The following is a 24491-nucleotide window of genomic DNA, read 5'->3' on the forward strand; positions in this document are numbered from 1 at the left end:
TAGGAGAATTCTTCAGATTTACGTGATTTTTTTTCTATGTGCATTCTGGGATCTCTGATAATTGAATACAACTGCAAAAGGGCTTAAGCCAGTGACTTCAAAACGAGGTTCCCAGAACAGTACACAATGATGAAACCTGAGGCAATAAAGCGCCACTGAACTGAAATGTAAACATTCATACTCTTAGGACATGACCGAATTTTCACTTGATTTAATTTTGTTTTGGAGTTCTACCGGGCTGTCTTCAGACACATCCCTTTCATATCTTAAATTGTGTCTCAAAGGTGTTTGAGGAGAATTCAACAGTCTGGGGCATCCCAATCAAGTTTAGCACATAGTTCGTGTAATGTTACAGAGCACTTTCTGAATGTAGGGGTTACCTATACCGACTCTCCCCGGGCGAAAGGAGGCACGTTTACATTTCAGGGTCCCTTTGAATGACTAGAGTTCGAAAAAATCTCAGTTCCTACACTTTTTTTCCCCGAGGCTCAGGGGTCACTTGTCCCGCAAGACACACGTACCACACTCACCGTCTTCGGGACTCGCAGCCTGCGGAGAGCCTGCTCCAGCCGATGGAGAAGAGGGTGTGCGGAAGGAAGGAGTCCGGCGCGCGGCCGCTCGCGGGAGGGGGCGGGGGACGGGGAGAGGCGGTGCTGGCGCGCGCGGGCTGGGTGTGCGCGCCGCCGCCGCCGCGTCACCAGCGTGCGGCACGTGCCCGTGTTTACGTCCCTCGTGGAGCAGTCTACGTCAGCAGCCAAATGGCAACATTGTGGCGATACTGAGGTTCAGAGTTTATGAGACGCGTTTCTATCCGTCAGGCCGGCTCCGGGCGGTCGGGAAGAGGAGGAGAAGGAGGTGGGGCGGGGAGATCGGCCTGGGTGAGCGGCGGAGACGCACACATCCCCGGCCCCTACAGCCTACCGGCCTGCCCGGCCCCGCGGGACCCGCTCCTCACCTTCAGAGAGCCGCAGACGCCGCACCGCGGCCTCGCGCTGGGGGCGGCGGGGACAGGCGCGAGGCGCTACCGCAGCACCGGGCTTGTAAACAGATCCAGCTGCACGTGACCATGTGAACTACCTGCTCCGTGGACGCGTATTGTCTTTCCGGCGAGCCGCACCACAAAGGAGCGCGGCGGGTTCAAGTGAGGAGGGCCGGGCGAGCAAGCTGGGAGAGCCGGCCGGCGCGCTAAGATGGCCGAAGGCGCCCAGCGAGGGTGAGCGGGGGGCGCGGTGCAGCCAGCCGGTGAGTCTTCGGGCGGGCAGGGCCAGCGTCGCCTCCCCCGCGGCCTGGCACCGGAGCCACTATGTCGTTCGCGCTGGAGGAGACGCTCGAGTCGGACTGGGTGGCCGTGCGGCCCCATGTGTTCGACGAGCGCGAGAAGCACAAGTTCGTCTTCATTGTGGCCTGGAACGAGATTGAGGGCAAGTTTGCCATAACCTGCCACAACCGGACGGCCCAGAGGCAGAGGAGCGGCTCCCGGGAGCAGGCAGGGGCACGAGGGGGCGCTGATCCCGGAGCACCCGCGTCCGACGGGACCCGCGGGCCAGGCAGCCCAGCGGGCAAGGGCCGGCCCGAGGCCATTGCCTCTGCGACTCTGGGTAGAAGCCCCGGGCCCCGGAGGAGCCCGGCCTGGGCGGAGGGCGGCTCTCCGCGGAGCGCGCGCGGCCTTCGAGGGGACCCGCTGCTGCGATGTCCCGCTGGCAAGGGGGCGGAGAGCCCCCTCAGGAGCCCAGTGCGGGCCAAGACCAGCCCGGTCCGAAGGGGATCTGAAGGCAAAGATGTGGCGGGGGCCGCTGCAGCAGCAGCCCTGCCGGCTCCCAGGGAGGCCCCGGTGTCCTCCGTGCGAGTAGTGAGCGCTTGCGGGGCGGTCTCCGAGGAGATAGAGGTGCTGGAAATGGTGAGGGAGGACGAGGTGGCCCCGGCGTCCCTGGCGCTCTCGGACGCAGAGCAACCGCCTTCCACCGCCGAGCTGGAGTCCCCGGCCGAGGAGTGTAGCTGGGCCGGACTCTTCTCCTTCCAGGATCTGCGTGCTGTGCACCAGCAGCTGTGTTCTGTGAACTCGCAGCTGGAGCAGTGCCTGCCTGTATTCCCCGAGGAGCCCTCTGGCATGTGGACCGTGCTGTTCGGGGGCGCCCCAGAGATGACCGAGCAGGAGATCGACACTCTGTGTTACCAGCTCCAGGTTTACCTGGGCCATGGCCTGGACACCTGCGGCTGGAAGATCCTCTCCCAGGTACTTTTCACTGAGACCGATGATCCCGAGGAGTATTACGAAAGCCTTAGCGAGCTGCGGCAGAAGGGCTATGAAGAAGTGCTTCAGCGGGCCAGGAAGCGCATCCAGGAGGTAAGAACCTAGTCTGGGCTCCAGTCTTTGCGTTTGGCTTCTCACTGCCGGAGGCTGGAGCCTGGCTGTGAGCATTTGGGAGACTTTTTCTTCTGGACAAGAGAAGAGGAAGAAGATGGGTTCCTTACCAAGGAACCCCTTAATTCCTTTCAATGGTGGGAAAACCGTGGCTTTTCTTAATGGCCCTCTGAAGGAACTTTGTTAAGTCTTTAGATTTCCTCTTCCCATTTATCAAGTAGGTTCTGTGTAATAAGTGGTGTGTTTACTATTCAGTGCAGCGAGTAGGATTAAAGCCATTCCGAAAAAAGGCGACCAATAAATATACACTGAGCATTCGTTTCTCTTTTGCCTCTCTTTCCACCAATAACTGCTCGGATATTAACCCTACTTTCTGATGTCCTCTACATTTACTCAGAATAGTTGGTTGTAGGGAATACAGTTGGCCTTTTTTTAGTCTCCATTTGTAGTTTGGCAACTTAGGCAAATTTTAAAATTCATAATGAGTGGCCTATCCAAATGAAAAAGCACTATGAGAATGTATTTTTAAAGGTTTATGCATAGTCTCCAGTCTTTATAGCTGGCAGATGTTTAACTCCTGTTTTAGGGAGAAAAAAAGGTCTTGGGCAGGAATGTTTATTATACTTTTGTACTTGTAAAAGTAGTACAAAGCTTTTTCAAACTGTCTTACACTTAAAATTACAGGAAGTAATGGGAAAGGTCTTCATGTGTTTATATGAGGAGATCTGTGATTTGTAGGATATACATAATTTGAGGTCAGGCCTACCGAACAGCTTCTGCTGAAAGAACTGTACTAAAGTATTTTAAAATATACTTTAGTTTTTTGGGTCACCTGGCTGGCTCAGTCAGTAAACTGTGCAACTCTTGATCTTGGGGTTGTGAATTTGAGCCCCATGTTGGGTGTAGAGATTATTTAAAAAAAAAAATTAAGAAAAAAAAGATACACTTTAGTTTTCCTAATGGGCACTAACAGATATTTCCTCAAAGCTATTATTTTTAGTATTAGTACCAGTTGAGGTTAAAGGTGGCGTGAGGAAATGCCCCTTTTTATGGTGTTTATATTCCTGACATTGTGTTGTCATCTGTTAACCTTGCCTGTGTTTATAAAATTACCCGAATCCTGCTGTTAAGGCTAGGAAGCTGGTACCTCCTGGTTTCCACATGGAATTGTATGTATTTTTCATTGCTTGCTTTGGGGCTTGAGGAAGTTTTTTTCTCACTTAACCCACAGTGCTCTCATACAACTTCCTAGTCCAGGTTTTTACTCCTTCCTGTTAGTTTACTTTGTGCTAAGCATCACCCACCTTGGTAATGCGATTCTAGAATTCTAGGGATGTTTTTATTTCCCTCTTTTTTTTTTTTTTTTTTAAGATTTTTATTTATTTGAGAGGGAGCACCTATGTGTGCATGGGGGGGGGAGAGGGAGAGGGAGAAGCAGGCTCCCCACTGAGCAGGGAGCACCACGGGGCTCGATCCCCGAACTCTGGGATTATGATTTGAGCAGAAGGCACATGCTTAACCGTCTGAGCCACCCAGGCACCCCTATTTCCCTCTTTATCATCTACTTCTGAAATCTGCGTTCTACCTTAATTCTTTTTGGAAGGAAGTGATAAATGGTCACATACATTCTCTTTAGAGTTTTGTTAATATTGGCCTGTATTTCTTTTAAACTGTGTGAACAAAGTTAATAGTTATTTGTCTTACTTTTTTGTTAAACTTCGTATTTTTTTTTTTAAGATGTTTATTTATTAGTAAGAGTCCACATGAGCTGGTGGGCAGAGGCAAAAAGCAGATTCCGTGATGAGCAGGGAGCCTGACGGGGCTCAATTCCAGGCGCCCCTAAACTTTATGTTTCTTATAGCTCTAAATGATGTAGACTCATTCAGTTTTAATTTTATTGGTATTCGAAAAAGTAATTTTGTCTGGTTTCATTCATTCAAATAGGTGCAAAAATGAGATTTGCCGTAAAATATAATTAATTAATTACGGTTTTCTGGAACTTTTTCATGGGGGTGGAGAGTTACATTTTTTAAAAAGATTATCTTTTCCTAATTAAGGTTATATTAACCATGATGTTACATCCTCTTTAACAAAGAGAAATTTAAAGTTTTAAAGAGTATTTTGTATTCTGGAAGACAACTCAAATGAAATTATAAATTCATTGGACATTAAATATATAAATTTTTGGTGCTTCATTTAATTGATTTGAACAGTATTTGACAAATAATTATCAAGACAACAAATAGATTCAGTTATAATGCTCACCCTGATATCTACTGGAAGTTTATATTGAAAGAAATGAAGCTCAGTAGGGAGAAAGGGTGGTGTGATTCATTAGTTGACTTCTGCTGTGGGCATGATAATGGTAGTGTAAGAACATGGCAGCCATGTTTTTTTTGTTTTTTCTTAGCTGCTTAAAATTTTTTACTATATTAATAGTTTGCAGTAACTTTTTTAGGTAAAATATTGAAATTGTGTCATTTTTGTACTAATGATTTTATTAAATTTAATTACATCTAATTTAATGGGTTTTTTGTTCCCAGTTCCGCAGTTGACTTAACTTGTGGGAGTGATTCTAAAGATGTCAAGCCAGGTATATCTGGTAAATCAAACACACTCTTAGCTGTATGTTACTTAGAAAATTTAGACTTTTGGTTATGTTTTTCCTTCTTTAATTTCTCTGAATCTATTTTCTGCTCTTTTTTTTTCCTCCAGTATTCCTTTTTTTTTTTTTTTTTTAATCTATTTAAGGCTTCAGCTTAAAGGCCACACCTGTTTTTGTTCGAAATGGTCAGTAAGTTGTGGAAAGGAGGTGGGGTTTTTCTGTTTTGTTTTTGTTTTTTGTTTTTTTTAGTAGAACAGACTGTACAACTGGACTGTAAACTTCTCAAGGTCACTGGCCTTGACAGTATCTTGAAATTCTCTTTGCCATCCCTAGTTCAGGGCCACACATCTTGTGAGCACTCTTAGTATTTGTGGACCAAGGACACCAGAGGTGTTCTTGTTTTTGTTGTTGTTGCTTTTTAGTATTACAAGAACTCAAAGGATTTGGAAGAAGGGTCTTTTTGATTTAAAGCTGTGGGTAAATAAAATTTTATAAGTTGATAAATGTAAATTCCACATAAGGGACCATGCTACTTAGAAACTCAGTAAAAATCTTTAAAACTGTAAATAACTTTCTAAATAAGGGGTCTTTATCTGGGGTTGGTGAATTCCCTATAAATTGAGGGGAGCTATAGAAGGATTTTAATGGGGTGTTGTAAAGTAGCATGCTAAGTTTTGTATGCATAGACATACTTGCATTTTTGGAGAGAGGCTTTTATCAAATTCCTTAAGGTGTTCTTCAGAAAGAGCTTTAAAACCATAACTGTAAATCATTTGCTTTCTAAGCTTTGGGCATACTTCTGTTGGAGTTTAAGTTTTAGAATACACTTATGTATAGGGTTATAAGAAGTACTTCTATATCTTTGTTTTGTGAGAAATTGAAGAATAAAATACTAAGTTTTCTGCTAAACTTTTTTGTTAATGATTCAAAATTTGGTCAGTTGACTGGAAATGAAAGTTTGTGAGAAGCTATAATTTATGTAATACTAATGAGAAAATTTTAGTTTTAAGGATTGATTTATTTTGAGAGTGGTGGGGGGGCAGAAGGAGAGAATCTTGCAAGCCTATCCTATTGAGCGAGGAGCCTGACAACAGGGGCTGGATCCCACAACCCATGAGATTATTACCTGAGCTGAAACCACGAATTAGATGCTTAACCGACGAGCCACCCAGGTGCCCCACTAATGAAAAATTTTTAGGTAACAGGAATTGTAAGGTTATGTGCTACTTAGGACCTTAATCTTAAATGAAATTTGAAATTTATTACATGGGAGGTTTGTTTTGGACTTTCACAAGAATGTGCTGTAAGGAGTGCTATTTATATAGCAGGCACCCAATCCGTGAATGAATCAGGTGCCACCAGGGCTCTTGGGATGGTTTCAGCAAGAGTCTTAGTTGTTGGTCAGAGCTGAGGATCATATTATAGTGTATGGGTGACCCATACCATGGCTTACTTACCTTTGATGACCTGGATTTTGTAAATAGTGGTTTCTGTATAAGGACAACTCTTGTTAAAATAGTTGTGGTCCTTTAGGTAGTAAACCTTAACTATGATGGTAGGCTTGATTAAGATCTAAAATAGTATTCTCTTTGGAGAAGAGATTATGTTTATACAGTTGCTCAGTTAACTTCTTCCCAGTTGATTTTAACTTACTGCTAGTAAAACAAATAAACAAAAAAGCATTGAGAGCAGCACGTGTTTTTCTAAGTAGCCATGTAAAGCATGCTGTAGACAAGAGTCTGCCTAGTGTTTGGAGTCAGAAAGACCTGGCTTCCAAATAGAACTCAGCACTTCTGTGACCTGCTTAGTTAACCTTTTTAAAACAGGGAAATTGGGAAGATACTTAAAGGATATCTTAAGATTCAAGATCCTTTGTGTCTTAAAATGACTCAGCTGTAAATAACTCCTGCCTTCTGAGGTTATTGAACGTAAGGGGCAGGGAGCTCTAGAAAGAATGCTTACCATCTCTCCAACCAGTTATGACTTTTGTAATTTTTCTGAAAAACTAAAATTAGTTATAAAACTCAGGAGTACACTGATATCTCAACTATATATATTATGAGAAATCATGATCTTTTCGGAACCGTAGGATGCTGGCCTTTGATTGGGACAGCATGCCTTGACCCATGATTAAGTGTAAGTAGTAGAAGCAGACTCGGGAAGTACGTAATGTAGTTGCAGCTGAGAGAGCTGTTATGTCTGTATATTCCCATAAAAATAGTGCATACACAGTTAAGGAATAATGAAGCTAAGTGAACTTTGTAGGATTCTTGAAAGTTACGATGAAAGACTTGAAAGGTAGAGGCCGTGAAAACAATGACTTAGATACTAATCGTTTTCTTCATTCCTGTGCCCAAATAAACTTGGCCATTTTTCACGTCACTGAAAAGAGAGATGTATAGGAAAAAAGATGAATATATCCTTTTAGGTTAGTGCATCTGTAATGCAGAAACATGGAGGCTGGAGGCAGGATAGCACTGATTTATGTGGTGCTTTCTCTGCTTGCTGTTAAACATCACATGATGCCCCATCCACCAGATATTTCAGACTTGAAATCAGGCATGTTTCCTCCTTGCTAAACAAGGCCAATTTGGACAAACACTTGACCAATGTGAGTTCAGGGGTTGGGGGGGGGGACAGGAGGGAGGTAGAACAGAGAAGGTGAATGGGTCGTTTTGTTTGTCAAACTTAACAGTTGTTATGTTTGAATTAGCAATCTTCACTCTCCAGAGCTTCACATGTAACTTTAATCAGTCTCTCACTGTTCTCCATTGCTGTTTTATTTCACCTTTCATTGACTGTGAAATATTGCTGGAAGTGGGAATTGAAAGCAAAAGGTAGCCTTCCGTTGATGGTTAAAAGCCTGTGTGCTTACTTTTTGTAATGGAAAGTTTCCTGGGGCTCTTTTCAACTCTCTAATAGGCCAGATCTGCTCCCCCTTACTCTGCCCAGTTTCCTCAGTTGTTGCTGGGAAAAAATTTAAGTTGCAAGGCTAAGAGAATGTAATGAAGACTAATAGTTCCTGATGCTATTTTTTTTTTTTATAGAGGTAGTGAAGTTCATTTGGCCTTTCAAGCTTCTTGTAGTAGACTGTTAATACTAAGTAGTCTTAACACAGAGTAAGTTATTAAAGCTCCACAAAGGTAGAGAAGGATTCATTTGGCAAAAAGCTGGAAAATTTCATGAATTTTCTAAAATGTGGAAAATTGCCCTTTTATGCTTGTCCTTGGGTTTATTTTTATTAATTTTTGATTTTTTTTAAGGATTCTATTTATTTATTTTAGAAAGAGAGAGTGGGGGGGGTGGAGGGGCAGGCGGAGAGGAAGAGAATCCCAAGCAGACTCTGCTGAGTACCCAGCTGTGAGGCTCCATACCATGACCCCAAAACAGGACCCAAGCCAAAATCAAGCGTCTGACACGCAACCGACTGAGCCACCCAGATGCCCCATGCTTGTCCTTGAATTTTGAATTTTATATGGTTATAATTGCTTATGATAGACTCTTTTCATACTGAAGTGAAGGTTTTGTAGTATAGGCTGTGAAATAAAAATAGGCCTGATGGGATAGAGGAGAATGGTTTTAAGGATAAATGTATGAAGTTCACTTAATGATGTGGAGTTTTATTTTTAACTTTAGGGTTTGAGGGTGGTGGCTGGGGGCTTAATTTATTCAACAAATATTATTGCATTCATAAGCATAAGGAGATTACAGTGATAGAGAAAAATGGTCATTTTCTCCAGAAGAATTTTTAAATACAATTGGTTATCAAATTGGCCTGCTGCTAGGAATTAGTTGAGGCAGGGTTTTTTTGTTTTTGTTTTTTGAGGCATGGTATTTTTTAAGAAGTTCTAACTACACTGACTATCATAAGTGCTTAGGGAAAAGAAAATTTGTTGAATGTGGCTCTGTAAAATCTATTTTTGTCCTAATTCTGATTCTGGTAGGTCGACCTTAAGACTGTCACTTAAGGTCCTTGGTCTCAGTGCCTGAGGTAGGATCAAGGTTAGAGGTTAAGGATCCTCAGGGTAGTTTACAGGCACAGTATGGCAAGTGTTGGGACCTGAGCCACTTGTTTTATGTGCTCGTATTCAGGTTTAGGTCTCCTTGATGTAAGCTGACTGTTCAGACTGTTTAAGTCGCAGCACTTCTAATTTTGCTAGAGTTTTGTAAGGCTTTGAAAAAGCCCTAAATCATTTTTGGCTGCAGAGGGCATTAGAAGAGGGCAGAAGTGTTTCCTCCTGTTCTTATATTTGTTTTCTTGACCACACTTTGTTCATTACTTGTTCTCCAGGGTGTCCCCCCCCTCCCCCCGCTTTCCCCCCAGGCTTTGGTACATTTCCCTATGGTTTCCAGTATTAAAACTACTTTTCCATTTGATAACTTGAAGTTATATTTACAAAGCAGATGTTTAGTTAATAAAATTATTTCTTTAAGCCTTTCTTCCTCTTCACCTTCTTATCTGGGTGAGTCTGTCTCCTCTTTACTGACGCCAATGGGGCCATGACTAGAGAGACCTGTGTGTAGTGAAATATTTGAGGTTTTAAATTTTCAGTCATCAAAGTAACCTTTATTGAATGCTTCCTGTGGCTCAAGCACTGTGCTGAGGTCTTTAAATTATCTCAGGATGTAGGTGTTAGTTGAGAGGTAATGTTTGAGTTTTGAGTCTTGGCTCCTCTACCTGATAGCTTCGTGAATATGGGCCTACCTAATTGTCTTACTTCCTTGGCTGCTACTCCTGCAAAGTGAGAGAATACTGCTGCCTTTAAAAATAGGTTTTGTGTCAGTACTTAGAACAGTGCTGTGTACCCCGCAAACACTTGGTAAATGCGAACTCTTAATGTTAATCTTCATATCAAACTAAGAGGTAGGGATTTTACAGTAGAGGAAACAGGTTCAAAGAGATCAGATGAATTTGCGTAAGATAAAGTATCTGGCTTATAAATCCAAGCCTAACTGCTTCTGTCCTGCTTTCTTAATCATTGGACCATCTTCTTTCCTGTAGACAGGGAGAGAAGCTAACTGATAAACACTGGCAAACTGAAATACTTGGTCAGTGTATCATCACCGAACAAAAACATTAACAGTGTCTGGTTGCTGGTTGTTTTTGGAAAACCTTGATTATGCATGTATACTGTATGTACATATACTGTAATTAACAGTGTGTCTGTAATTAGAGAACATGGTAATCCTAAAGGATTTGTACATGTATGATACATGAAACTCTAATGTGAGACAGGATGCAGGTCTTTTTTTTTTCTTTTTTTTTTAAGATTTTATTTAAGAGAGAGAGAGAGAAGGAACGGGGGGAGGGGCAAAGGGAGAGGGAGAAGCAGAATCCCCACTGAGCAGGGAGCCTGACAGTGGGGCTCGATCCAGGGTTCTGGGATCATGACCTGAACTGAAGGCAGACACTTAACCCACTGAGCCACCCAGGTGCCCCAATGCATGTCTTTCTTAAAAGAATCATTTATAGGGGCGCCTGGGTGGCTCAGTTGGTTAAGCATCTGACTCTTGATTTTGGCTTGGGTCATGATCTGTCAGGGTCGTGAGATCCAGCCCCATGTTGGGGCTCACGCTGGGTGTGGAGCCTGCTTGAGATTTTCTCTCTCCGTCCCCCCTCCCGCCCCGCCTACATCCCCCGTCATGCTTGCTCTTTCTCTTAAAAAAAATCAAGAATTTTTCTAAACCACAGGAAGAACAAATGTTATACTGATAACTTAAATATTCTGTTGTAAAATCTATATAAGTTTGCTAAGGGTGAATTGGTTTAGACGTTATGATAATTTTCCTTAAGTTTTCACATGTGTATTTTATTTTCTCCCCAAAATAATTTCTAATGCTTTTTCCCCCCTCCATGGTAGAGCTGTAGAATTCGGTATAGTCTAAACTGAGACCTGAAATCTACCTCCATCATCCACTATTCATTCTCGTTTAAGTAATTCATCCATAACACTGAACAGTGAATATTATACTCCCTTTCCCCTTAAAAATACTAAATAATTATCTCATTGCCTAATTTTTTCTGGTTAGGGGAGGAGGGCAGTTAACTGTGTTAGCTTCTCTTTATTTTTTGTTGGAAATCCTGCCTCTCTTTTTTCTTCTATATTAGGTGATGTGAATTTTGGTATTGGGGTTGCTAAATGAAAATGAAAAGGTTATGACAAGAAGGATTAAGAGAGAAAGGGGATGAGAGGTGCCTGGCTGGCTCAGTCACAGAGCATACACAATTCTTGATCTCGGGATTGTGAGTTTGAGCCCCACGTTGGGTGTAGAGGTTACTTAAAAATAATGAAATCTTAAAAAAAAGAGAGAAAGGGAGTGAGAATTAACTTTAGCAATATTTAAACTTGAAAAGTGAGTGGGAATGGATAACCTTATTTAAATAAAAGGAAATTGTATGCCAGCCTACAATGAAGCCTGTGTAGATGATTGCTTTTGTAAATCATGTGTTAGAAAGTTTCTGGCTCGGTGGAGGGCCTTGGAGTTGGCTCTTGAGCAGGTTTTATTTTATACATTGAGCCTTGTGGGACCTAAAATTTCAGATAAGACCATTTTATGTATCTTGATGGAGATTACATAAATGAATTAGAATTAGACAAATAGACTTTCTTAGATTTTCTTACCTCAAGTATTCAGCATGTTCGTGGGTTTGCTAAATGAAAACTGGAAGGAATTCCAAAATTGAGTTATAATTTCATTCTCTTTTCATCTTGTCTGACGGCACGACTCCCCACTTAATCTTTTTCAGTTTTCCCTTTTCCTGTGAAGTATTTCATTGTAATTTGTCTTCCTAGACTCGACAGATTGGCATGTTTCCTGTAAGGGGAAAAATAGTAGACTGGTTGTGAGTAGGGACATAGTGGGCAGGGGTTAAGAGCTTGAGTTAGGCTGCTGAGCATTCATACCTTACTTCTTCCTTTCACCCTCTACCTAACTTTAGGCAACTTAACTGGCATATTAGTTAGACCTACATCATACGGTTGTTAGGAACAGTAACAGAGAATGTGTGTAGAATGTCTAGCAGAAGACCTGGTACTAGAAACCCTCAATAAATACCAGCTATTATCATATTCTTGACTTTTTCCTGAAGCAAACTGATACTGCTGGATTCCTCTTAGACCCAAATTTGTTTCTACTGCAAACCAGGTTGGTTTTAAGGAAAGCTAATGCCACACAGGTAAAATATTTCTAAATCAAAACGTCAAAACAGCAAGAAAAGTGTGAGTTTGTTTTAAGCCTCTTAATGTGTCTTCAGTAGAAACACCCTAGTCCATGATTCCCAAGCCCCTTATTGCTGCTTCATGTGAATATTACTATTTTGGCCGACTTCACAGGACAGGGTGGTTCTTTTTAAAGTCAGCTTTTTCGGGGCCCCTGGGTGGCACAGCGGTTAAGCGTCTGCCTTCAGCTCAGGGCGTGATCCCGGCGTTATGGGATCGAGCCCCACATCAGGCTCCTCTGCTGGGAGCCTGCTTCTTCCTCTCCCACTCCCCCTGCTTGTGTTCCCTCTTTCGCTGGCTGTCTCAATCTCTGTCGAATAAATAATAAATAAAATCTTTAAAAAATAAATAAAGTCAGCTTTTTCTGTAGCTCTCCCATTTTTTCTGTACTCCCCTTCCCTTATGTTTGTAAGCATCCCAGACAACCCTGATCACACATTTGTGGATATTCCTGCTGAAGTAGTTGTTTAAGAAAATAGTAAGGATTAACCTCTGGAAGTCCTTACAGGCCTTTCAGGCTCTTCATCAGTCACTTATACAGCGTATTGTTTTTGTGCCAGGTGCTAGGCATATTGTAGAAAACAAAACAGCCCCTTTCCTTAAGGTTCACTACAAATTCTGTTCATTCTAATTGAACTGTATTTTTTTTTTTTTAAGATTTTACTTATTTAACAGAGAGAGCACAAGCAGGGGGAAGGGCAGAGGGAGAGGCAGACTCCCTGCTGAGCAAGGAGCCCAGTGCGGCCTGATCCCAGAACCCTGGGATCATGACCTGAGCTGAAGGCAGGCGTTTAACCAACTGAGCCACCCAGGCATCCCGAACTGTCTTTATTTTTTAAGTGCAGGTATTTCTGACCAGTATTTTAATACTTGTTCTTATAAAATGTTGTGTCATAATATTTTTCATTATACTCGTACAAATTTACCTCTATTTTGGGTAGTCATTTTATAGTGGGTTGTGTGGATAGAAGTCCAACCGCCACATAAAATATTGTCTTTATGGGAAAAAAATATATATGCCTTTAAGGTACAACAAGTTTATTAACTGAGAACTACCTATAATTGACTTTTCTCTCCACCGTTACTTATTTAGTATGTTTTTCAGAGTATCCAGAATTATTTCTTATGAGGACCATCGAGGTATTTTCGTATATTGATTTTTTTTTTTTCCTTAAGTAGGCTCTGTCCCTAGCATGGAGTCCAACATGGGGCTTGAACTCAACGAACCTGAGATGAAGACCTGAGCTGAGATCAAGTGTTGGGTGCTCAACCAGTTGAGCCACCTGGTGTCCCCATATGTTGGTTTTTTAAAAAATTTATTTATTTATTTTGAAGGATTTTATTCATCCATTTGAGAGAGAGAGCACACACATGTGTGCTCCTGAGGGAGCATGAGCTGGGGGAGGGGCAGAGGGAGAGGGAGAGGCAAGCTCCCTGCCGGGGAGCCTGATGTGAGGCTTGATCCCAGGATCCTGAGATCATGACCTGAGCCAAAGGCAGATGCTTAACTGGCTGAGGTACCCAGACACCCCTGCAAATGTTTTTTTTTTCTGGAGATACTCCTAAACCTCTTTTCTAACTTAGTGACTTGAAAAGTACAACAGGATGGATATACTGCAATATCTTTAGAATCAAGTAGCCACCTTACAAAGTACAATGGAATAAATTGGTAAAGGGAAGATTACAGCACATCACTGTTGTCACAGATCAGGGTTTTTGGAGATAAAGTTTTTGAGTCTTCATAAATTATTGGTTTTTGTCAGTTTCTCATGTAGTGTGTGAATAGGTTATTTTTAAAACTGGTGTTTGATGTCTGTGCATGTTTGGGTGTGTGCCCCTGGAGTCTTAAGATATTAAGTGGAGTTTTACTCTCCTGCCCTGTGGTCATCTCTCATCCTAGAGTTCTAAGTCCAGCATTTCCAACTTTCACTTGCATCTGGATGCTGTGCCAAACTTCTGTTCATTCCATTTATCCACAGTGCATCCTCTCACCTGCCATCCCTGACTTGGTAGTGTGGATCTCTGTGGAGCAGTGCCTTTAATTTGAGTCTTTGCTATTTCCCTAAAAAGCCTCACTCCCCTCAGTTCCCAGAACTGTTACTCATTTCTTCCAGATCTGGTGTTTGTTTGTTTTAAGAAGCCATTGATTATGACACATTTGATTTTAAGACAGGTTTTCTTTAGTGTGGAAAAAGAAACACTGTTATATGTACACATTGATTTGCAAATGCATACCGATTCAGAAATATTAAATATTGATTTTAGAACTAAAGAACTAAATATACACACAGAACATACTGTACTCTTCCATTGCTTACCGTAGTCCTGTAGACAGAGCCCAAATTCCTGGCCTTCAGAGCCATCCATATTTTGGTTAGCCTGCCAGTCTTAACTCTTTCGTCTCTACATGAACCTTTCATTATTCTAGCCAAGCTCTTTTACCCATTATTTGCTGAACTCACGATACCCATGCTCCAGTATACAGGATACCACCCTCTAATGTCTTCCTTTTTTTGTCTACCCCTCTTTCCAGGGCCAGATTAAGTGCCCCCTCATAGAAAGTTATTTCTGACCCCTGTCAGAGGAATTTCTCTCAGAAATCCAGATATCAAAGAGGCCTTATGTTACATCTGGCTCGTATCATCCATAACTGCTGCCCTGTGTTTTTGTCTTTTTGAACAACTCCTGCCCTTTAAAATGTATTATAGCTCCTAGGAGACAAAGATGGATTTTCTTGCTACTGTTTTCTAATGCCTCAAATTCCGCAGGGCCTCAGTATACAGTTGGTGCTCAGTAGATAGATGTTGTTTGATCTTCAAAAAGTTGGCTTCTTTACATGACATATATGCATGTAGCTATCATTTTGATTAAAGGTCTGTTTCCCCAGGAGTAAAATGAAATAAAATGTACCACTTCTCTATGGAGTAAAGAATCTAGAAATCAATGTTTAAAATTTCAGAATGAGTTATTACTGCCAGGAGCCCTTATTCTTTGTAAAACTGAGTTTCAGCATTACTATTATTAATAGATAATCAGTGATTAACATACAAAATAATATAGAAGTGATTCAACAGTTTTACAGAACAAGAATAGAATTGAGCAGTGTGCCTTGTGAATGTGGAAAATATGTTTGGCTTTAGTCCTTACTTTTAGTTGAAGAAACAGATTTGATAGACCTAAGGGGAGTTCGAAGGGCCACAGATCTTATTTCGTTGCTGGGTTAGGCCTGCGCCATCTGAGCACCCTAGTGCGAATCCTGGTCACTCCTTTTCACAAGCAGGAATTATTTGAATCTTAACAATAATTTAATAGTGAAGATATTTGTAGATTTTATTACGTTGCTTCTTAAACATCTTTCTAATTAAGTAAAAAATACAAGGCACTCTGTCTTGGGTTTGACAAATTAGAGTAGGGAAGAAAGTTATGAAACTATACACAGGAGAGTTTAGCTTCTAAATTTTATATCTACGGCTTTAAGAATTATTCCATGATCTTCAAGGATAGTAGCAGTCCTATAATCCTGAAGTTAGAGAGGATTGAACTTGAACTAAGTTGAGCTAACTCTGATTGGGAAGGTAGGGGATGGGAACTCCATAATGAAGCACAGAAGCTGTCTTCTTCCTCTCTCCTCCACTGGAATGATCATTGGCATAGAAACCAAGTTTGAAGAGGATTGGGGAAAAAAGTGGTACAGGGTTGTTGTTCTGCAGTTTTCTCTGTTGCAGTGATTATAGGGAGTCTTTCAAAAAAAAATTTTCAACTGTTGTCACTGACTCCTTTAAGAACCTGATAGAAAGTCTCTCAGTCCTTGCCCTAGAAAAATTTTGCAAAAAGCAGAGTTTTGTTCCTGATAAGTGAGACCTCAGAGGTTAAGAGCCTATTTCTTATCACGGTTAGATCATGGGAGGCGAGAAAAAAAAAAAAGTATCCATTAGGGAAGCTAGAAAAAAGGGAAAGAGAAGTGTTCTTACTAGGCTAGTATGTTTAACTGATGCTTTATGGAATTGTGCTTCATTTCTTTTAAGTGAATCAATAGAGCAAAATAACTTTCTAAAATTGCACAAGATGTGTCAGATCGTGAAGCAGAAATAATTCAACTCAACCTATTTCTAGGCCCCTGTTCCCTGCCTGTTCCTTTTTTCCTCTGCATTCTGCTGTGAGCATCTCTGTATTGTGTTGGCTGAACTTGAGCCCTTTCATCCTTCTGTCAGGTTATCGTAATTCTTATTCAGATCTATCTACATTCTGACTCAGTTTGTGTCCATCAGTGAATCTTTTCAAATTTAGCAAACCTGCATTTTCCATATTTTAAATTCAGGCCTTCCCCATACATGCCAAAAATCCTTAATCCTGAATAATCCAACTCTTTCCAATTTCTTTGTACTCTTTTTTTGTGTGTATTATTTAGAGCACCTTGCACATTTTGCGGTCAATAACTTGAAAATGTCTGCAGCTCAGCTTGTTTATTCTCTGGGTTTTGTCCGTTTTGGTTAGCAAAATAGAAACTTCTATCGTTATAATAGGTTAGGGTTATATTCTTTTATCAGTTCAATTCTTTTATCATAGATTATAGAAAATGGTTTAGACTAAAAAGTCTAATGCTTATAGTAAATTGCATCTTTTGAAGGTTTAAAATGCATTTACTTTTAAGATTATTTTCAGATTCTTAGATTAAAATAGATTGCCAGTTGAAGTTATAATTGATTTTAAGGTAATCTAATGTTGGAAAAACATGAAACTGTATAGCAAAGAGAACAAATTAATAAATTAGCAGTGTTAGGCGAGATGCCTTGGGCTTCTCTGCAAGAGTATTAAGTTTAGTTGCCGCACGATACCTTTGTAAAGTACTGTTCTGGTTCAGGATAAAAAGCATGTGAGAAATAATATATAAATATACTGACATGAATAGAATAACTGACTTTCTGTCTTGTCAAGTGCACATATCTGTGTAGAGTGGTATTGTGATTTAATTAATAAGTGTATCGTGACCTGATGTTTTTGTATTGGCAGAAAATAGTATCTAACTGTTTGGTGCATTACATTTACTTCAGTGTCTCTGTAAGAAGAGCTCAAAGAAGCCTAGTGTCTGAGGATTGTCTTACTGTTGAATGGTGGCATTTGATCACTGGTAAATGACTCCAAGAACTTTATTATTGAGAGATGTTCTACAGTTTTGTTTTCTCATTCTTTGAATAGTTTTACTTTCCTGAAACTTGGTAGAATATCATCTCAAGGAAAATTTTCCTTTTTCTTTCTTTCCTTTCTCCTCCTCCTCCTTCTAAGAGACAGAGGAAGAGCATGCGCATGCATGTGCAAGCTGGAAGGAAGGGGGGGGAGGATCTTAAGCAGGCTCCATGGTCAGCATGGAGCCCAATTAAGGGCTCAGTCTTGACCCTGAGGTATGACTTGAGCCAAAATCAAGAGTCAGATGCTTAACCAACTGAGCCACCAACGTGCCCCAAAAATCTCCCCTTTTCAAGTGGAATAAAAGATAAAGGGCTGTGAATATACATTTTCTGGCGAGGAGAGAATTACTGCCTTTAAAACTATAAACGTAGTTTATAATTCATTGTAAAAATTCATTTTAATTCATTGTTTTGTTGCTATTACACATTCACTCCCCCCCCCCCCCAGTTATTTTATCCTATCCTTCCTTAATCTGGTTATTACTAGTATCCCTGCAGCCTTTAGGTGGTAAGCCATGATGGAGGTGAGTGCCTTTGCAACCAGTTACAACTGAATTCTCAGACTTGAGTGCTGTGATTAGAAATTGATCAGCTGCTGTTACTTTCATAATTCTACTTAAAATAGATGTAACTTAAATTAGGTGGTTCAGCACAGGATTTAGCTACTTCTGAATAATAGGTAGGTAGGCACAAGAAGAGAAACATGTATCATTTTCATATTTCTCATGCCTCATCCTTTGGAAAAGTTACATGTACACATATATTTTGGATATTGTGCCAAAGGGGATAATGTAATTTTCCTTTTTTGATGTGTAAGCCAGAATACCTTAGAGGTGGGGAAGTGGAGAAGGAATAGAATATAAAATCTTCTGTTAAAAAAAAACAAGTATATGGGGGTGTCTCTGTGTCTCAGTTGGTTAAGCGTCTGCCTTAGTCTCAGGTCATGATCTCAGGGTCCTGGGATAAGGTCCTGCATCGCATCCAGCTCCCTGCTCAGCAGGGAGTCTGCTTCTCCCTATACCCCTCCCCCCCGCTTGTGTTGCATGCGTGCATGCGTGCGCGCTCTCGCTCTCTCTCTCTCTCTCTCTCTCTCTCACTCTCTGTCTCAAATAAATAAAATCTTAAAGTATATGTATTTATTTGATAGATCATGAGTGAAAAAAAGTGTAAGTGGAATGTAAATCTACTCCCCACTTACCTCCGTTTCCCTGTCTGTGGTTCTCATTCTCAGAGGCAACCACTCATTGAGTTTTTTTGTGTGTTTTTCAGATTCAGTCACATATACAAAGAAACATAAGACATAGATATTCTCCACCTTTTTAACAACTCAAATGGTAGCATATTACTCTCTTCTGTATCTTGGGTCTTTTTTCTTTTTTTTAATTTCAGTTCTATTTAGTTAACACATATAGTAAAATTGGTTTCAGGTATAGAATTTAGTGATTCATCACTTACATACAAACCCAGTGCTCATCACAAGTGCCCTCCTTAATACTCATCACCCATTTAGTCCATCCCCCCCACCCACCTCCCTCCATCGACCCTGTTTGTTTTCTGTAGTTAAGAGTCTGTTATGACTTGCTTCTGTCTCTTTTTCCCCTTCCCATATGTTCATATGTTTTGTTTCCTGAATTCCTCATATGAGTTCAGTTATATGGTATTTGTCTTTCTCTAACTTACTTTGCTTAGCATAATACACTCCAGCTCTATCCACATTGTTGCAAATGGCAAGATTTTATTCTTTTTTTATGGCTGAGTGATATTCCATTGTGTGTATATATACACACCACATCATCTTTATCCATTCATCAGTTAATGGACATTTTGGTTCTTTCCTTAATTTGGCTATTGTTGATAATGCTGCTCTGAACATCAGGATGCATGTGCTCTTTCAAATTAGTATTTTTGTATCCTTTGGTTAAATACCTATAGTGCAGTTGCTGGGTCATAGGGTAGTTCTATTTTTAACTTTCTGAGGAACTTCCATACTGTTTTCCAGAGTGGCTGCACCATCTGCATTCTCACCAGCAGTGCAAGAGAGGATTCCCCTCTGTCCACATCCTCACCAACTTCTTTTGTCCTGTGTTATTTTAGCCATTGTGACAGATGAGTGAGGTGATATCTCACTGTGGTTTTGGTTTGTATTTCCCTGATGATGAGTGATGTTTAGCGTCTTTTCATGTGTCTGTTAGCCATCTGTATGTCTTCGGAAAAATGTTCATGTCTTTGCCCATTTCTTAACTGGATTATTTATTTTTGAGAGTGTTGAGTTTGATAAATTCTTGATAGATTTTGGATACTAACCCTTTATCAGACATGTCATTTGCCAATACTTTTCCCATTGTGTAGGTTTCCATTTAGTTTTGTTGATTGTTTCCTTCGCTGTGCAGAAGCTTTTTATGTTGATGAAGTCCCTATAGTTCATTTTTGCTTTTGTTTCCCTTGTCTCCAGAGATGAGTCTAGTGGTTTTTTTCTTGTAGCAGACTGCATTTCTTTTAATGGCTACATAATACTACATTAAATAGATTTGTTTTGCTACATAGCTTTTTCCCCCTTTGATCTTATCCTGTTCCTGTTAAAATAGCATCTCTTTCCCCACATGTGTAAGTATATCTGTAGGATGAATTTTTATAAGAAGAATTTCTGGGTCAAAGAGAATGTACATTTTAATACGGTTGTTTTCTGTAGAGGTATATCAGTTTACTGGCTTTCAAACACAAGATTGATCTTTAGTAAGACAGGTACAGAGTGACAAAATCAGCCTTGTTTTATCTCCAGCACCTGCCAGGATGGTATCTCCAGTATGTAAGCCATTCCCTGAAAATGGATGTTTAAAAGGCAATGGCCACTGAGGTACCTGGGTGGCTCAGTCGGTTGAGCATCTGACTCTTGGTTTTGGCTCAGGTCGTGATCTCATGGGTCATGAGATTGAGCAGGTGTCCAGCTCCCCCACTCAGCAGGGAGGGTGCTTGAAGATTTCTTCCTCTGCTCCTCCTCTGACTTCAGTAATAACTGTGTTTTTTTCCCTTAGAATAGCTAAAAATGCACCCCCCCACTTCCATCCACTAAAAGTGATTTTTTTTTTAAAACATTTTATTTATTTGACAGAGACAGCGAGAGAGGGAACACAAGCAGGGGAATGGGAGTGGGAGAAGCAAGCTTCCTGCTGAGCAGGGAGCCCAATGCGGGGCTCAATCCCTGGACCCTGGGATCATGACCTGAGCTGAAGGCAGACACTTAACTACTGAGCCACCCAGACACCCCTAAAAGTGCTTTAATAGAGAACTGAACCATGAGAAATGGGAGGTTTGGCTCAGTTTTAGTTTAAACATGGGCATACTTTAGAGATATTGTGGGTTTGGTTTCAGACCACTACAATAAAGCAAATGTCACAGTAAAACAAGTTAAATGAATATTTTGGTTTTCCAGTGCATATAAATGTTTCCACTATACTGTAGTCTGTTGAATGTGCAGTAGTGTTATATCTAAAAAAGCAAAAAAAACAATGTACATAAATACCTTAATTTAAAAATACTTCAGGGGCACTGGTGGTGCAGTTAAGTGTCTGACTCTTGGTTTCAGCTCAGGTGATGATCTCAGGGTTGTGAGATCAAGCCCCTCTCAGGCTCCACACTCAGCGTGGAGTCTACTTAAGATTCTCTCTCCTTCTCCCTCTGCCCCCCCCCCAATAAATAAATCTTTAAAAAATACTTTACAGCTGAAAAATGGTAATCTTCCTAGCTTTCCATGAGTTGTAATCTTCTTGCAGATGAAGGGTCTTGCCTCAGTGCTGATAGCTGTAGACTGATCAGGGTGATGTTTGCTAAGGGTTGAAGTGGCTGTGGGCATTTTTTAAAATGAGACAACAATGAAGTTTGCTGCATTGATTGACTCTTCCTTTCATGAACAATATCTCTGTAGTGTGTGATGCTGATTGATAGCCTTTTACCCACAGTAGAACTTCTAGCATAATTGGGAGTCTGTTCTCTCAAACCCTGCCCCTACTTTATCAACTAAGTTCATGTGATATTCTAAATCTCTTGCTGTCAGTTCAGCAATTCTCACAGCATCTTCACCAGGAGTAGATTCTGTTTCAAGAAACCACTTTATTTGCTCATCCATAAGAAGCAACTCCTCATCTGTTCAAGTTTTATCATGAGATTGTAGCAGTTAGTCACATCTTCGGGCTCCACTTCTAATTCCAGTTCTCTTACTGTTTCCAGCACATCTGCAGTTACTTACTCCACTAAAGTCTTGAACCTCTCAAAATCATTCGTGAGGGTTGGAATGAACTTCTTCAAAACTCCTGTGCATGTTGATATTTTGACCTTTTCCCATGAATACTGAGTGTTCTTAATGGTATCTAGAATGGTGAATCCTTTCCAGAGGTTTTCAGTTGACTTTGCCGAGATCCATCAGAGGAATCACTGTCTATGGCAGATACAGCCTGATGATATGTATTTCCTAAAATAAGACTTGAGAGTTAGAATTACTCCTTGATCCATGGGCTGCAGAATGGTTATAGTGTTAGCAGGCATGAAAACCACATTAATCTCACTGTTCGTCTCTATGAGAGCTCTTGGGTGACTAGGTGCATTGTTAGTGTACACTAATATTTTGCAATGAATTGGTTTTTTCGAGCAGTAGATATTTTAAGCATTGAGGTTAAAATATTCAATAAGCCATATCGTAAATAGATGTGCTGTCATCCAGGCTTTGTTTTGGCATTTGTAGATCATAGGCAGAGTGGATTTAGCATAATTCTTAAGGGCCCTAGGATTTTGGGAATGGTAAATGAGTTCTGGCTTCAATTTAGAGTCATCAGCTGCATTAGCCCCTAACAAGGGAGTTAGTCTCTATCCTTTGAAGCTTTGAAGCCAGACACTGAGTTCTCCTCTCTAGCTGTGTTAAGTCCTACATGGCATCTTCTCCCACTGTAACCATGTAAGGCTGTTTTGTCTGCATTGGAAATCTATTGTTTAGTGTAGCCACCTTCGTGAATTGCTTGAGCTGTATCTTTTGGGCAACTTACTATAGTTTCTATTTCAGCACTTTCTGCTTCACCTTGCACTTTTATGTTATGGTGACATCTTCTCTCCTTAAACCTTCAGACTTGTCTTCTGCAGCTTCTTCACCTCTTTCAGCGTTCATAGAGTTGAAAAGAGTTAGGGCCTTACTCTGAATTTAGGCCTTGGCTTAAGGGAATATTGTGGCGGGTTCGAACTGTTCAGGCCACTAAAACTTTCTGTATTATCAACAGTAAGGCTCTGTCATTCTCTTTATTATTTGTGTGTTCACTGAAGTAGCACTTTCAATTACCTTTATGAAGTCTTCCTTTACATTTACAACTTGGCTAACTTGTGCAAGAGGCCCCTTTTAGCTTTTGACATGCCTTCACCAAGCTTAGTCATTTCTAGTGTTTGATTTAAAGTTCACTTTAACTCAAACACTTTGAGGCCATTGTAGGGTTATTAATTAGGCTAATCTTCATAATGATGTGTTTCAGGGAGTAGGAAGGCCACAGGAGAGGCGAAGAGATGGGGGGTTGGCCAGTGGTTGAGCACTCAGAACATACAGAACATTTATCAGTTGAGTTCGCCATCTTATATGGGCATGGCCCATGGTGCCCCAAAACTAGTAAGTAGCAACATCTGAGAGTACTGATCACAGATCACCTAACAAAGGCAATAATGAGAAAGCCTGAAATACTGTGAAAATTACCAAAGCGTGACACACACATGACATGAGCAAATGCTGTTGTAAAAATGGCACTGATAGACTTGCTTGACATAGGATTTTCACAAACCTTCAATTTGTTAATAAACAAAAACAATATCTGAAGTGCAGTAAAGTGAAGGACAATAAAACGAGGTATGCCTGTAGTGCTAATTGATCTAATAGTAAATGTAGTGAGAGAGTGAGATGGAAAAAATTGTTTTTGATTCAAGAAAAGTCACCTGCTGTAATTTATGTAACTTTAGACTTTTGCCTCATATCATTATTAATATGGGTATATTAAGGTACTACTGAAGTAAAGTTTCTCAATTCAGTCTCAAATCTAAAATTCAGATTCTGATTCTGTGGGTCTGGAATGGGCCCTCAGGTTCCATATTAATAACAGGTTCCCACATGATGCTGGTGTTGCTGGTCACAGACCCTATTTTGAGTACCCAGGTACTAAATGACCATCTCCATCTGTTGGATTTAGTTATTTAGCTGAGTTGAACACAGCCAACTAAATTAAAGAGGGCAGATTGACCACATACATCATTCTTTTTTCCTACTCCATAGGTGGTTTCACTGCTTATTAAAATGTGCTGCATTTACAGACTCAGTGTGATGCCTGTTAACTAGTGTGTACCCTTCAGACTTCAGGGAACATGATACTTATGCTACCCCTCCCTCCCAGATTCCTTATCCAAGATGCTTTTATTCATGTGATTTCTCAAGTTTGGCTTGCCCTCTTTACCAACGCAGCCCTTCTCATCCTTCAAGGCCCAGTTCAAATCCTAGCTTTAGAACACCTTTTCCAAGGGTGTTAGCCTACTCCAATCCGTCTTTTCTCTAACATTTTGCTGTCTTTTATAATCAGTATTTTACTTTTATATCTGTTAGTTTGCTTCCCTAGTTAGATTGTAGACTTCTTAAAGATAAGGTCTTTCTTGGATATTTCGTATCCCCTACATGACTCTCCTGTTGGATATCTAAAAAGCAATTTGGACAGTGTCTCTGAATCTGTTATCTTTGCCACTAAAAACCTGTCTCTATTCCTTTGTTCTTTGTCTCAATTAGTGCCAGACCCCTAGTAGTCATCCTTAATTCTCTCTGTCCTAAAATCTGGTCTTTAACCAAGTACCACTGATTTTATCTCCAGAGCATTTCTTGAATCTTTGTTCTTCTCTCCCCCCATGTAAAAATTTCAACCAACTTTCATGGACTCACGTGGGAGCCTGTGAAACTGATATCTCTGCATGCACTCTGATACCCCTTCCAAGCTTTTCTCACCATTGTAGTATATAACTCAGGGCCCCAGGGTCTCTTAGTGTCTCCAGAATTGTCTTTCTGCCAGCTGCTCCCCCTGCTTGTGCTCTCTTTCTCTGTCAAATAAATAAATAAA

General features: G+C 40.8%; 1 protein-coding gene across 1 annotated transcript in view; it reads left to right on the forward strand.

Moving 5' to 3' along the window:
* Window positions 1-697: 697 nt before the first annotated feature.
* JMY (junction mediating and regulatory protein, p53 cofactor) overlaps window positions 698-24491 on the forward strand; it is a 91528-nt gene continuing 67734 nt past the window's right edge. Inside the window, exon 1 of the mRNA XM_026498732.4 lies at window positions 698-2344. Coding sequence (XP_026354517.1) covers window positions 1304-2344 — 1041 coding nt within the window. The 5' untranslated portion in view covers window positions 698-1303. The remainder of the gene's footprint in view (window positions 2345-24491) is intronic.

This window comes from Ursus arctos, unplaced genomic scaffold, assembly GCF_023065955.2.
Source record: "Ursus arctos isolate Adak ecotype North America unplaced genomic scaffold, UrsArc2.0 scaffold_5, whole genome shotgun sequence".
Lineage (NCBI taxonomy): Eukaryota > Metazoa > Chordata > Mammalia > Carnivora > Ursidae > Ursus > Ursus arctos.